Raw genomic sequence first — 14,569 nt, forward strand, 5'->3', positions numbered from 1 at the left:
CTGATGTCTTCCATGCTTTTTTATGTTGCTGAGGTCACAGCAAGTGCGTTTTTTCCTCAGAATGTACCAAACTGTTGATTTGGCCACTCCTAATGTTGCTGCTATGTCTGATGGATTTGTTTCATTTTTGAAGCCTTACAATGGCCTGTTTCACTTGCATGGACAGCTCCTTTGAACGCATGATGTAGGTTCACAGTAATAGATTCCAAATGCAAATACCACACTTAGAATCAACTCCAGTCCTTTTACCAGCTTAATTGATGAAATAACGAAGGAGTAACCCACACCTGGCCATGAAACCGCTTTTGATTCAATTGTCCAATTACTTTTAGTCCATTGATAAAAGGGGGATAGCTACTTTTTAAGAGCTGTAATTCCTAAACCCTTCCTCCAATTTGTATGTACATACACTCAAATTAAACCTGAGAGTGTGCACTTTCAGCCCAAATCCATTACAAAACTATAGCTTGAATATGCTTTGGTCAATACCTGAAAAAACTAAAGTTGTGCCTGTGTCCAAATATATATGGACCTAACTGTATTTGCAAATTTTTTTTTTTTTTTAGGTAAGCGCAGTGTGGGATTTGTCATATTATGGTGTTTTTTTTTTGGGGGGGGGGGTGGTTTCTAGCCTTGTTTTTCAGATTTTTTTTTTTTTTTTCTTCCCCCTATTGACTTCGTTCTCTACAGCTATCAGCTTTTTTCTACCTGACTTTAGAGTGATGTACCCCAGCCCATCTTGGAATGTAACCTTAAGGCAATCAGTTTGATCGTGGTCCTTCCAGACATTTCATACTGATAAGTTAGTCCCAGAGCGCTTTCTAGGTCCACAGCCATGGTATTGCCTAAGCACTTGCCAAGTCTGAGGACTCCCTGTTAAGTAGGCTTAGTCTGTACAGTGAAAGTTACTTCATTATTCGCAATGGGTCCATTTTTTAAATTTCCCTCTACTTCCAGATTTACTGTGAAAAGTGTTAAAGCTGATAAAACACCAGCAGGTGCTATCACTGTCCATCCTAAGGCATCTAAACAGGTCTAGGGCACCATCTGACAGATTGAGCACCAAAATTCTCTCTGAAGAGAGAGCCTGCATTTGTGAAGCATTGAAGTCTCCTGCCATATCACAATTACAAGGCTCTTCTGTGTGACCTCCTTTTGGGCCATACTGCATTTGTGTGCCATTTTATAGAGCATGTGTGGGTCTCAGTCTTTCCACTATTTTCTCAGTTGCACCACCACCAAAATCAAACGTTTGCCTCCTCTGCATGCTGCCTTACAGTGACAAGGTTACAGCTGGCATTAATCCTTCCTACTCCAGTGTTTGAGTACCCAGTGTAAGATATCCCTTACTTGCATATTTAATATGGTGGAACATAAGCTCAAGAGCAGCAGTCCTACAGGCCTTTCCTGTTTTCGATTCACTAACAGATCCAGGGTGGCTTGCAGTGTACCTTCAAAAAATGCACTCCTTCAGCAATAAGTGCCTGGTGTAGGATATCCCTCACTTGTATTCTTAGTCTGGTGGAACATAAGCTTAATGGCAGCCATCCCACAGGCCTTGCCCACTTTCAATCCACTAACATATCTGGGGTGCTGTACAGCGTACCGCCAAAAGGTCCCAACATAGCCTGGTTCACTGTCCCTTGATTGAGCCCACACACTTCTCAGGTCTTTTTTTTTTTTTGTTTAATTCTGCCCTTTAGCTTCAAACCTGTGTGTTAGCCAGGAAGGAATCCTCTGCAATTTTTATATTTGCGTTTATGGGGAACATTTTCCCCATATTAGTTAGTAAAAGCAGACACCCATGTGCCATCCAGAGTCCATATCTAATTTCTGTGTGACAGCAGCTTCACGGGATGGAGTTTGAGCTCTGCAGTCTCTTTTGCAGCAGTTGTTTTCTCTTTCCGGGTCACAATCCTGTCCTTTTTGTCTTTCAGTCAATTGACCATGTCGACCGTGCTTATGCTTATCAGACTGTTTTCCTGGAAACTTTATCTGCCGTCATAACCTTTTGATACTGTACCTAAAGACAAAAAAATTGGCAACGTCAGTAACAGAGGCACCAGCTAAGTGGGCACCAACAGTTTGCCCTCTTTGAAGCTCAGTAAGCTCTGACTTCGTAGTTCTAGCAGTGCACGCAGTGAATGACAAAACTGAGTCTTCCCACCTGTTGGCTAGGTATCTCATCACACAACAGAAGCAAAAGAATGTTAACATCACTTCCGCTTTTGAAGCAAAACATATCGTCAATGTCACACCTGCAAATCATGTAGTGTGTTTTTCTTTTTCTTTTTTTTGGTCTAAACTTGTACGTAATATATGCAGTAGGTCAGTGGTACATGAGATGATGTATATATGTATACGAATACACTAGCATTGTAGCAGATAAAGTTTTTCATCAGATTTTTATACTTTGTCTGAAGATCAGCTTTAACATTTCCTAATAACCTATTGATAAAAAAAACATTTAACGCCTGCCTCTTAAACCGCCTTTAACCACTTCTTGACTATGCTATAGCCAAATGACTACAGCGCGATCATACAGTTCTGGGAGGGCATCGTGGGACATCCTCCCAGAACGTGCCCGCAGCAAGCGCTCACCCTGCACTCTGTGGCCGCTGTGTCCAATCACAGCTGATCCCAATGTAAATAAACTTGCCGGTTATCAGCAGAACTTTACTCTCGCTGTCACAGCGACTGTGAAAAGAGACAGCTACACTGATAATCAGGGCACTGAGTGGCAGCGCTGATGGGTATTTTGGGGTTGCACTGATAATCTGTGCAACCTCATAAATGCACATCCGTGAAGGAGAAAAATTACCTGTTTGCAAACGTTTATAATAGAAACAAACATTTTTTTTTTTTTCCTTTAGCAAAAAATAAAACACCCGGTGGTGATTGAATACCACCCTTCTAGAAAGCTCTATTTGTGTGAAAAAAAGCTTAAAATGTCATATGGGTACAGTGTTGCATGACTGCACAATTGTCATTCAAAGTGCACGGTGGACATGATTCAGGTGGTGTTCCTTCGGATGTCACCAGAGGGCTCCCTTTTCAAATATCTACAGCAGTGTGTGGGAGGAAGTTGGCAGGGTCTTCTGTCTTTTGGTACATCCTTCCAGATTACTGTTACATCTGTTGCCGGCGGTTCCCTGTCATTGCAGAAGTTACAACAAATGTCTCCAATCACTTGTCCCTCCATTAAGACTCCAGCACATTCATAAATTCATCCCAATAGTCCACAATAGATTAGGCCACCTTTCCTCCAAAAAACCAAGACCTTAAAGTGGAAGTTGACTTGCTCAACAGTAAACCGCAAATTAACACATGTACTTAGCACCACGTTTGATTTCTGTTAACTCTATATGGCTGTCCAAAATTGCCACTATGAAGAAATTTGCATGTATTGCAAAGATGTACTCCATGTTTAATTTTTTTTAAAGGCTGGGCCTTTTAAAGTTTAAAAATATCATCTGTTGAGTCAGCCCTGTCCAGTTTACGTTAAACTACTCAAACCCTCACACTCTTCCTTCTCTTACAACAGAAAGGTTGATCTTTCTACAGTTTCAAGGTGAGCACAAAGAGGGCTAAGCAGCAAGTCCTTGAGATAAGTGTCCAGAATACATAGGACATCTCCAGGTTTTTGTTTTTTTGGTCTGTTTTTTCCATTTTATCAAACAAGTATAACATTCTTTCAATTGTGTGTTTACCAGACCAAAATGGAATAGTAGAACTCATTTTTTTTTGAGCTTACATACTCTTGAAATACCATAAGTATAACTTTTTAAAAAATGTGGTAGAATGACATGGGATTTGACCATTTCCTAGTTTTTTGCTATACAAGGGCTAGGGGCAAGTATATAAACGTTGGCTGCTATCATACAGTCAACGCACCTGCTTATCTTAGAATGTTCTTCACTGCCTTAAATGCTCAGAAATTTGCAGATTACCTATGGGTTCCTGCATATTGATATTGAATAGTTTGATGGCATATAATTAACAAGGGTGGATTTGTCTTTTCCCTCTCTCTTCTGAAGCTAATGTACAACTTTCCCATTTTGTTTATTTATCGGGCAGTGCTACAATTGACTGTAAGGGCTTGTTCACACTAGCAGGCTGCGCTGTTTGCACAGCCTCTGATGTGCACTGGGTGACAGTGCTGATGCGGCATTTGTAGTTTTATTTTTGTTTTTGTTGCCAAATCCCCCCACAAAAATTTATTGACATGTCATTCATGACAGTAAAGTTCTATTTACTGTTGTGACATTGTGATGCGGTGGTTTGTGTTGCAACCAGCTGCACTGAAGAAAAGTGCTGCAGAAAGTATTTTTACAGCACACACCATAATGCAGTTTTCAGCTGTCTAACCACCCAGCCCCCACCCCCATCACGCTGGGACGATTCACTATTAACAAGCATATCCTCTTCCTTACCAGTTGAGTCTTGTTCTCTGGAACACAGGTCGTCAAGGGATCCTTCTGTAGTTTTAGTCTTCTGAATTTACCATCATCACTCCACTGGACTTCATTTAGGGGACGTCCAATGAAGTGCTTTCACCTTTTAGAATGCTTGGGAACCGTCTGTAAAAGTCTACATACTGGCTTTCTGGGCTGGGCAACTCGTATTGTGCTGTTTGTGACCATTTTGTTTTTCCTAGACTCAGTACACTGCCATCAGCATCCCCTCACCCAATGGTCCCCACATTGAAGAGTGAGGGCCCTTGAGTGCCCCTCTGTTCCTCCTTGGAAGGAAGTATCCATCACTGGAGCGTCCTGTATTCCCATGGATGGTCGGCAGATGGGACATGCTGAAATGCTACTGCAGATTCTCCCTAAGAGGTATAATGAGCCCTTATCGCTGGGAGATATGTCCTTTTTGTGGCCACACTGCAGTCTTCTGGGGAAGCCTCCTCGGATCCCTTCTCCTAATTTCTACCAGGAGAATGTTCCTAGTAATAGTATTAGGAGTTCTCCCCCTCGACCATGTATGCTGCTTCTTTCAGGGGTAGGTTTTGAGAATCCTTGAATCCTATAGCTTGTAAATGATTAGGCAGGTTACAGTGTGATTATCCTATCCCAGGAACACCTCTGGATGTTGGTTGGAAGTGGCCCTTCTCCCTCCTAGTCCTGGTGTTCTGTTTGAACTGCAGTATACCCTCGCAACTGCTTGCCTTTTTTTTTTTTTCTTTTTTCTTTTTTTTTTACAGTTTGTGGGGGTTGATCACACAATCCTCTCCTTCAGGAAGATTCAGGTTATCACCTTTTCAATGTTTTTTCCAATTTTTAAGGGGAAAGCATTAAAGGGTACTAAACTTGAACCCTTTTCTCCTATCTATTTAGGTTTTATGCTGTGAGGGCTTTTCCCCCATGACTATCTTGTTTGTTGTCTACTTTATCATGGAACCTCCCATATCCCCTGAACCCAAGGTTTAGGAGTGTTAAACTTGAGCCTCCTGTTGTTGACCAGTTGATCTTTCATTTAAACATGCAATGTTTGCCCTTTCTTTCCTGAATTGAAGGGTTAGGTATATATATATATATATATATATATATATATATATATACTTTTATATATTTTTGCCATTAAACCGTTCGTTCCATGGTATGTCTCTTTGAAATTCCCATTAAGGAACTGGTAATGTTCTGGGACTTTGGCCCAGAAAAAAAACTTTGTTGGCCTCCTTCCCTTGGTTCTGGCAATGTTAAATTTTGCTTGGCCTTTTCTTCATATTCCTTTGTCCCTCAATGGCTTTTTTTAAAAAAAAATTAAGATTTTGGTACTTCAGTAAAAATTTTATTGAAATCCAGCGTGGGTGACAGGTCCCGTCCCTCCTTTTTTTTGTTGGCCCTATATATCGTCTGCTTATAAAACTGAGGCATAAAGGGGCTGGAGGCATAAATATACAGGGGCTGGCTTCAGCATTTTTTATTGACAATGTCTCAACCTCCTGTAGGCAGCAGTATAACCTGCTGTTTAGCAATTCCTCATGTCCCTCATTGAAGAAAAATATTTTAGGATAAATACAAAAATCTTATGTTCCTATTCATCTAAACAGAATTTTTTTGTGTGCAAAATTGCCTGGTTAAAAAATGTGCTAATGTGGATATTAGAAGTAGGCCGTTGGTAGGGTAGCAACTATCAGACCTCAAATGATCTTTGACCCCTGACTGTCCAACGCAAGATTGGCTGGATCCAAAAACTATATTGGATCTCCCAGTGAACTGGTCTGTAGTGGAGAGTGCAGTACTATTGCACAAAAGGGCTAAGGCTGGGCACTTAACACTAAATCCAAGAGGAACAAAATAACTGCTTATATGTTGCTATTCTAAAAAAGGCTATTTAAAACTAAATGAGAATTTGTCATGTTGTTGTGTTATAGACTGGACAAGAACACGAGCTAATAGAGAGTATGCCTCTACTAGAGTGGTTTGCGAATAACTACAAAAAATTCGGAGCAACACTGGAGATTGTTACAGACAAGTCACAAGAAGGATCACAATTTGTGAAAGGATTTGGTGGTATTGGAGGTAAATGTATAATACAATTATACGGAATATAGTGTTGAACTTTTAGCATATATAAAGTAATTGGTTGTGTGATTACAGTAACTGAACATCATCCAAAGAATTTAGCACTGAATGAATGGGACCTCAGTATCTGAAAAAGTTAATGGCACAAAACTGATTTTTTTTGGTCAGTGACTTTAATATTTTATCTAGAGTGGGCCATTACAATATCTTATGTCATAACAAAATCCTTGCACTAACCAGAAACCGTTTTTAAAGGTAAAACTTTTTTTTATACCTGAATTGGATTCCCTGCATTAAGGTATAAAATGTTTTATTTCTTGCTCTGCTCCCCCACCTTTCTAAATACCTGAGTTCTCAGTTGATCCTGCGTTCTACATGGACGCATCCTATTCTCTCCCCCTACTCACAGAGACCTGAGGCAGTAGCGGGAGCCATTGGCTCCTGTTGCTGTCAATCAAATGCTGTGGAGGGTGGGTCCGAGCAAGTGTGTGTATACACAGTCTAGCTCAGGATCAAGCCCTCTCAACTGCCCTTATAGCAAGCTGTTTGCCATTGAGGCAGATGAAGAAGAGGAGCAATAACATTGCATGGAGCAGGATAATATATGATTATTTTTAATTTAAAAAAAAAATAATTTAGAGACTCTTTAAAATCTCATTTCACTACTTAATGGAAGGAAAAATCATGCCCACCCATACTTTTTTTTTTTTTTTTCCCCCAGATCCACGATCTGATGTAAAATGGCATTTTAGCATTTATTAAAAAGCAAAATATCTGGTTTGTGGCACAGCTTCTTGGTAAATCAGCTGTTGTATTGAATATGAACATGCTGATTCAAGTGATCATCAAAGTTGAGCTAATAGATTTGAAGTAGCTAAATTTAATAACCAATGTAGCCACTACTGGCTACGTTCTAACATTTTTGACTGGCACCTTCAGTCAGATAAAGTTATTGTAACCATCTTATTGTATTATTCATGTGTTGCTCCTGAAGCATTTCACCAAAGCTGGCCCCACTGATATGTTTGATCCATGTGTACCTGCTCCCGCTCAACAGAAGTCGATGTAACGACTGACTGGAAAATGTTCTCATTTGGCGGCTGCAGCACATTGGTTGGGCGCTGATTAGTGTATTCTGACAGTGGAGAATCCTTGCTGTCAGAATATGTCTCAGTGGGAAAAATTCTTCAATTGTGTAGATGGAGGAATCTGCTCTTCTTCTTTTTTTTTTTTTTTCCTCTCCCCCAAATGGGAAAAAAAAAATCCATCTATGGCCTGCTTTGCAGGGGACCAAGCTTGAAGCCAGGTTTGAAAGTATTAACCTCCTTTTTGGAGCTCCTGAATTGCCACATATACCATATACCGTGGCAAGAAAAAGTATGTGAACCCATTGGAGTCAACTGGTTTTCTGCAATAATTTACCATACAATGTGATCTGATCTTCATCCAAGTCACTAAAATAGACAGACACAATGTACTTTAATCTGATAACACACAAACAATACTAATTTCTTGTGTCTTTTTCCTTTCCTGAGGTTATTCCACAGCATCTCTATGGGGTTAAGGTTTGGGCTGTGACTTGTGACCACTCCAAAAGGCACATTTTCTTTTCTAGAGCTTAAGGTCATGGTCCTGCTGCATCACCCAACGTCTACTTGGCTTCAGCTGGTGGACAGCCACCCTGACATTATCCTGTAAGATATTTTGTTAAACTTGGGAATTCATGTTCCTCTTTGATGGCAAGTGGAATGACGGGGAAAAAGTATTGAACACGAAGAAATGGAGTTTCAAAAAGGCATGGAAAGCCAAGACACCAGCTGAAATCTATCAGTAATTAGCAATCCTGTCCCTATCAGTGCAAATTAATATCAGCTGGTTCAGCCGCAACTGATGGCCTATAAAAAGGTGTCTTATTATTAAGGTATCACACAAACATCTGATGATGGGTAAAAGCAAAGAGCTCTCTCAAGACCTTCTCAATCTTATTGTTGCAAAACATACTGATGGCATTGGTTACAGAAGGATTTCTAAACTTCCAGTTCTAGTGAGCACTGTTGTGGCCATAATCTGGAAGCGGAAAGAACATAATTTCATCATAAACTGGCCATGACCAGGTGCTCCTTCGCAAGACTTCTGACAGAAGAGTAAAAAGAATTGTCAGAAGAGTTGTCCAAGAGCCAATGACAATGTCAATAGTACCTTTAGAAGCATATTTACAGAGAAAAATGGTGATGTGTCCAATAATTACTTATTTTGCTGCTGTATTTCACAGTTTGGTTGATGTTTTGATGTTGGTAAGCCGTGCCCTTTATGCGCCATACATAATGCTGCATATTCTTCCCGAACAATTCAGCTTTTGTTTCATCGGTTCACAAAACACTCCCAGTAGCGTTGTGGTTTGCTGAGGTGCTCTTTGGCAAACTTCAGGTGAGCAGCAATGTTTTTTTGTGAACAGAAGCAGCTTCCTCTGTGGTGTTCTGCCATGGACACTCTGCCTGTTCAAAGACTTGTGTATGGTAGACTAATGAACAAGCATGTTTGCCAGTTCCAGTGATGTCTTCAAGCCTTTAGCTTTTACTCGTGGGTTCTTCTTTACTCTGTGTTGTGCCTTGGGAATCATCTTGGCTGGGCACCCATTTCTAGGAAGAGTAGCCACAGTACTAAACTGTCAATTTATCGACAATTTTTCTAACTGCTGACTGATGGATGCCTAAACACTAAGATTGTTTTGTGTCCCCGATCACTTATTTTGAACGTATCAGTCGTGACTCTCCCAGGTGTAGGGGTTTTGTCTCGGATTTATATTGCTCCTTTTCGATTTGCCATCTTTGCCGCACCCTCCTTATATAGACAGAAATGGGAGGCTGATAGTGGTATTACATTCTCAGAAGAGGACTGGGAATCCATGGTGGATAATATACGTAAAGAATCTAGGTCTCTTTCAGTTTGTGAGACGGCCCTTAAAGTTTTAACCAGTTGGTATTATACCCTCTCCAGACTAAATAACATGTTTCCAGGAACGTCGCACCTCTGTTTTAGGGGTTGTGGCCTTGCTGGCACTCTGGTGCATATGTTTTGGGCTTGCCTTGGTCTTTCTTCAATCTGGTGTAAAGTTTCTGAGGTGGCCTTGGCCCTGGCAGAGCAGTGTATACAGTGAGCCATTGCTAAATGTCACCGCAGGTTTTTTAATTTTCCCTATGCTATAGCTCAGAGAAGGAGCTGTCATTCTCCCTGCTACTAAAGGAAATAAAGGGGCAGGGTCACACAGTGATCCCACACCCTAAAATCCTTGCAATGGCAAGAATGACAGCTCCTTCTATAGTAAAGGGAAAAAAGCTGGTAATCATATTTAAAAACTGGCAGTGACATATAGGGGCAGCCTGTGTGGAAGCCTGAGGGTTTCCAGTGCTCCCTCACTATGCACTGCTCCTCTCCTGCCCCCTCCTTGCATGCACTGCTGCCCCAGCCTCTCCCCACTCCCACATACACAGACATTTAGGTTTTCGGCCACATGCATTCTGAATTTTTGGTATCTGTTTCAGCACCAGAATTTTCATTTCGGTGCACCACTAATTTGAGTGTATTTTCTCAAAGTAGCTCTAAGGCTAGGCTCACACTTGCCTGCAGCCTGTGGGTTGTTTGCAGGCGCAGGAATCTCACCTGTTCCTGCACCCGCAACCAAAAAGCACTGCTGTATAGAGAGACTCATTCATTCTGAATTGCACCCCCACACATCTCGGCCCACAGCGTATTTGCATGTTTAAGACCACTGGGAAATCCCATGCTCAAAAAGATTTTACATTTTTAAAAAGGCACATGCACCTTTTACCTGCGGGAAACGGGGGCACAGCAGCCCATTCAAATGTGGACTGCCGTGCCTGAGCAAACACAGGTTGTAAACCTAGGCAAAAGCACAGCTCCAAACTCATTTCAACAATTGGATTCCAGGTGGGCAAACTACTGGCTCCAATTTTAGCTTTTTTGAAGTAATTAGTCTATGGGTTCACTTAGTTTTTCCTCTTGTCTTGTTTAATGAGTTTGTTCAATAAAGAGATGAGAAATTAGAATTGTGTTTATCAGGTTAAGCACATTGTTTTTGTCTATTGTTGTGACTTAGATGAGGTTCAGATTGACAAATTACTGCAGAAAACCAGTTAATTCCAAAGGTGTCACAAACCCTTTCTTGCCACTGTATTTGTGTTTTAAATGCTTTAAAAGTAACTAGGGAAATTTTGTGTAAAAGCTGTGTACCAGAAAAAAAACTTGCAGTATTTCAATCAGTAAACGTGTACATTTATTTCTCTGGCTAATAATGTCTCATGAAAAAAATTGTTTGTTGCAGGTATCTTGCGGTACAGAGTTGATTTCCAAGGAATGGAATACCAAGGTGGAGATGATGAATTTTTTGACCTTGATGACTACTAGGTAGTCGACACGGGTTTGGCAAATGTGTGCCTAACCCTCCAGCATCCAACCCAAGAAGAAATTTTGTGGTGAAAGACATACATGTCCCTGCCTTAGAATTTGAACATTTCCAGTACTTTGTCTATAAGCATTGGATATAAGAAATAAAATTCTGTTTTGTCATAATGTAGAGTGAATGCATCTGCAAGGTTCATTCATGCCGCCTGGACATGTTTGACAAATCAGTTTTTACTTGAGAAATCAGTTGATCTTGTATTCTATTATTTTTTATCTTTATACACAGGCAGATACAATGCTTCAGCTATCCATGCAAATTAACACCATGTTTAATTTTTATTTTTTTTTCTGCATAATGGGAAAACTGTCGAATTTTATATTATCTTTGGGACAAACAGCGGGACTAGCACACATTTTAAAGTTTAAAATTGTATAGCAGACATTTGCAAAATAGATTATAATCAATTTGCGCTACCTTATTTTGGGGAAAATGCTATCCACTGACCTGGTAAAACTTTTCCTTGGAATAAAAATTAAGCTATGTCCCAGATGCAAATTATTCCATATCTTTGCATGATGCAGTGCAACATAAAAATTTGCAATATGCCACACAGGGCATGCAGAATGCACAGCATTCACTTCTCTAACTTAAAATAGGAGATATCCGAATTATGTCCAATGTCTGATAAAGAGCATGGAAAGTATGTATGGTAACCCTTTTACAGCCACAGCAGTTAACCGATATAATTTAGCGGGAAAACAAAACTTAAAATGCCTGACATTAATGATTCTTTGAACTGGTTGCTCAGTTTTATTAATGTATTTTATTAAGTCATTTTTGTGACTTATTCCCAAGTATAACCATTTACTCTTCTAGGTCTGTAACTGCAGGTGTGTTGCATGATTTCTTTAAAGTTCATATTGTGCTTCCAAAAGCATCTAACACACAGGAAAGTACACAAGTTCCCTTGTAACGTTTAATTGGGCATAATTTGCTGTCCATTAGTATATGAGCTTTAAAATGAAGAAATAAAATTCCAGTAGATGCATATGCACTGTGGATGGATAGCCCATTTCTCTGTTGTTGATCTTTTATATTTGAGAGTTCATTCAATTGCTGTATTTTTTTTTTTTTTTTAATGCTTAAAGTTGAACTACAGGAATGTAACAACCCTCCACAGCAATGCAAGGATTAAATTCTTGTTCAGTCTAGGGGGAGCTGAACAGTCATTATTACTTACCTCACTCCTCACTCAGGCATTGTCCTCCTCTCCCCAGAGCTCTGGTCTTCGAATGGGGCCTCTGCGCCTCATGTGCAGTGCTGAGCTATTAACCATGTATGGTACATGGTTGGAGGGTGAGCATGCAATCACAGCCGAAGAACCTTATGAGGTTGCTGGGGACTGGTTGCATGGATTAAGGGCACCTGCCAGAGCCAGGAGTAAGGGTGAGTACTTCTGATCTATGGCCCCTAGAATAAACAAGCATTTAACCCTGGAGGTTGGGGGGGGGGGGGGAGGGGGGCACTGCAAGGATTTCCTTGGAGACATTCCTGAAGGTTCGCTTTTAATATACTTACAGAAAATGTGGGATTTTGTTTTATACAAGAGGTGTTTCTGTCCTTTGATTTCACTTGAGAAATACAGAACTCAGTCATTAAATAATCCTTTGAGAGCAGATTTAAGCAGCAGTCCTAGATTGGTGATGCCATATGTTACAATGTGTAACTTTCTTTCTGGTAGTTGTCATTCTACTTCTTAGATATTGCAACTGCAGTGGAACTTCTCTTACAGGAGACTATGCACAGCTTCTGCCCCATACCACAATTCAGTGCCCAGGTCCACAGCATAGCCCTGTAGGAGTTCTCTAAGCAGCACTGGAGTGACATATGCTAAGGGGTTATGCCACCTTGTACTGCTGGCCTACAGGTGTACTTGCAATTCTGACCAGTGTCACAAATTGGCAGTCAGCACAATATTCTATTTCACTGCACTCAGTGCTTGCTAGCGCCTAAAGGCTACAACCACTTGTGTTAAATGTGGTACATTTGGATGCTGACATTGTTCTTTTGAATACTAAAACGCATGTGTGTGCTCCTGTATGAGGCATTGAGACAATAGAAGGCACCAAACAAAATATCTCATTTTCTTAATGTCTGTAGAAGCCAACTTGAATGAATGTTGCATGGGTTTAGTAGATCTGTTTTTCATATTTCTGTATTCCTCAAGCTGAAGGTTACTGGCATGGTTAAAAGTCCTTAATCTGGGTTTTTTACAGATGCATGTACACATTGTTCTATTTGAGTTCAGTAACACCTCATGTGCTATGGTCTCTCCAATTTAAAAGCAAAGTTTAATTTTTGACTAAAATGGCACATGGAGACAAGGAGTCCCATCTTATTAATGCCCTTTTGCAAAATATAGTTTAAGGTGTGTGGCAAACCTGTAGGCCTATGTGCACTTGCGCAGTGCAGTCTTTGAACAGAGCACTGCGCATGCATGACTTTTGGGGGGGGGGGGAGCACTAGGAACGAGCAGCCAACATCTTAAGTGTCAAGATGCAATCAGGGACAAGATCATTTAAACAATAAAGGAGTATATCTTCCAGGCTTGGGGATGCCAGCACAGGTCTGAAATGGCACAGGAGATTTTTTACATGATGAGGCCCTTTATCCATAAGGGCAGTTTTTGTCAAAAGTTAACTTGGTCTCTAAGCAAGAGAAAAACAAACATGAATTAAAATAGCCTTGTACACAAAGCCTCATTGTCCCCTAAGACCACTCTGTAATACTTATTTTGTATGTTTAATGCTCTCTAAAATAAGTACTTCAGTGTCATTATCCTTTTTTTCAGAGTTGGCAAACTGCTTGATGCCATTGTATATGGGTATATTGTAGAGATTTAGAAAAAAAATCAATTGGATGTATATTTGCATTGGTTTGGAAAGATTCTACTTATTCCACAACATTACTGTAATATTCAATGCGTTAGCCTTTTTCCTTTTTGCTATATTTGGAAATGATGCCAAAATTTTTATATTTCCTTAATGTGTTCTTTTCAGTGGCACATCATATACATATATGTACAAAAAATGGGGTACAATTCTTAACTTTATCCTCAGATTGAGTGTTCCCAAGCAGTAATAACTTGGTGTTGTGATGTACAGAAATGGAGAAAAGTATTAAACCATATTTAAGAATACTTGTTGCAGTGTTTTCTTTCCATTATGTAGTAATTTGTTCCCCCTGTTTGAGCTTGTTGTAAGCAGTTGTTTCCTTTTGCTCCACAAAAGAAGTGAGAGATTGATTTTCCCACCTGAACAGGACAGAAAAACCATTAAAAGTCCCACCCCACCCTTGCCTCAAATTTTTTTGAATTTTTTTCTGTCAGGACAAGATGTGAAGATATTTTTTTTTTCATGGCTCCTCAAGAAGTCATAGGCTTTTGCTTTTAAAGCTCACATAGCCAGCAAAGCTCACCTAGCTAGCAACCACACTGGTTTAAAGAGTTGGCATTACAGTCTTCACGTGGGATGATTCCTGAACATGGGTAAGGCTTGCAAATTGCCATACAGCAGGGCATCAGCAGATCACAGTAGAAAACTAAATTTACTAGCAT

General features: G+C 40.2%; 1 protein-coding gene across 1 annotated transcript in view; it reads left to right on the forward strand.

The window, feature by feature from the left end:
- ETF1 (eukaryotic translation termination factor 1) overlaps positions 1 to 14,152 on the forward strand; it is a 109,342-nt gene extending 95,190 nt beyond the window's left edge. Inside the window, exons 10-11 of the mRNA XM_089684307.1 lie at positions 6,380 to 6,527; positions 10,873 to 14,152. Coding sequence (XP_089540433.1) covers positions 6,380 to 6,527; positions 10,873 to 10,955 — 231 coding nt within the window. The 3' untranslated portion in view covers positions 10,956 to 14,152. The remainder of the gene's footprint in view (positions 1 to 6,379; positions 6,528 to 10,872) is intronic.
- Positions 14,153 to 14,569: the final 417 nt, after the last annotated feature.

Source organism: Staurois parvus, unplaced genomic scaffold, assembly GCF_062004578.1.
Source record: "Staurois parvus isolate SC_StPar_1 unplaced genomic scaffold, SC_StPar_1.0 ptg000343l, whole genome shotgun sequence".
Taxonomy (NCBI): Eukaryota; Metazoa; Chordata; class Amphibia; order Anura; family Ranidae; genus Staurois; species Staurois parvus.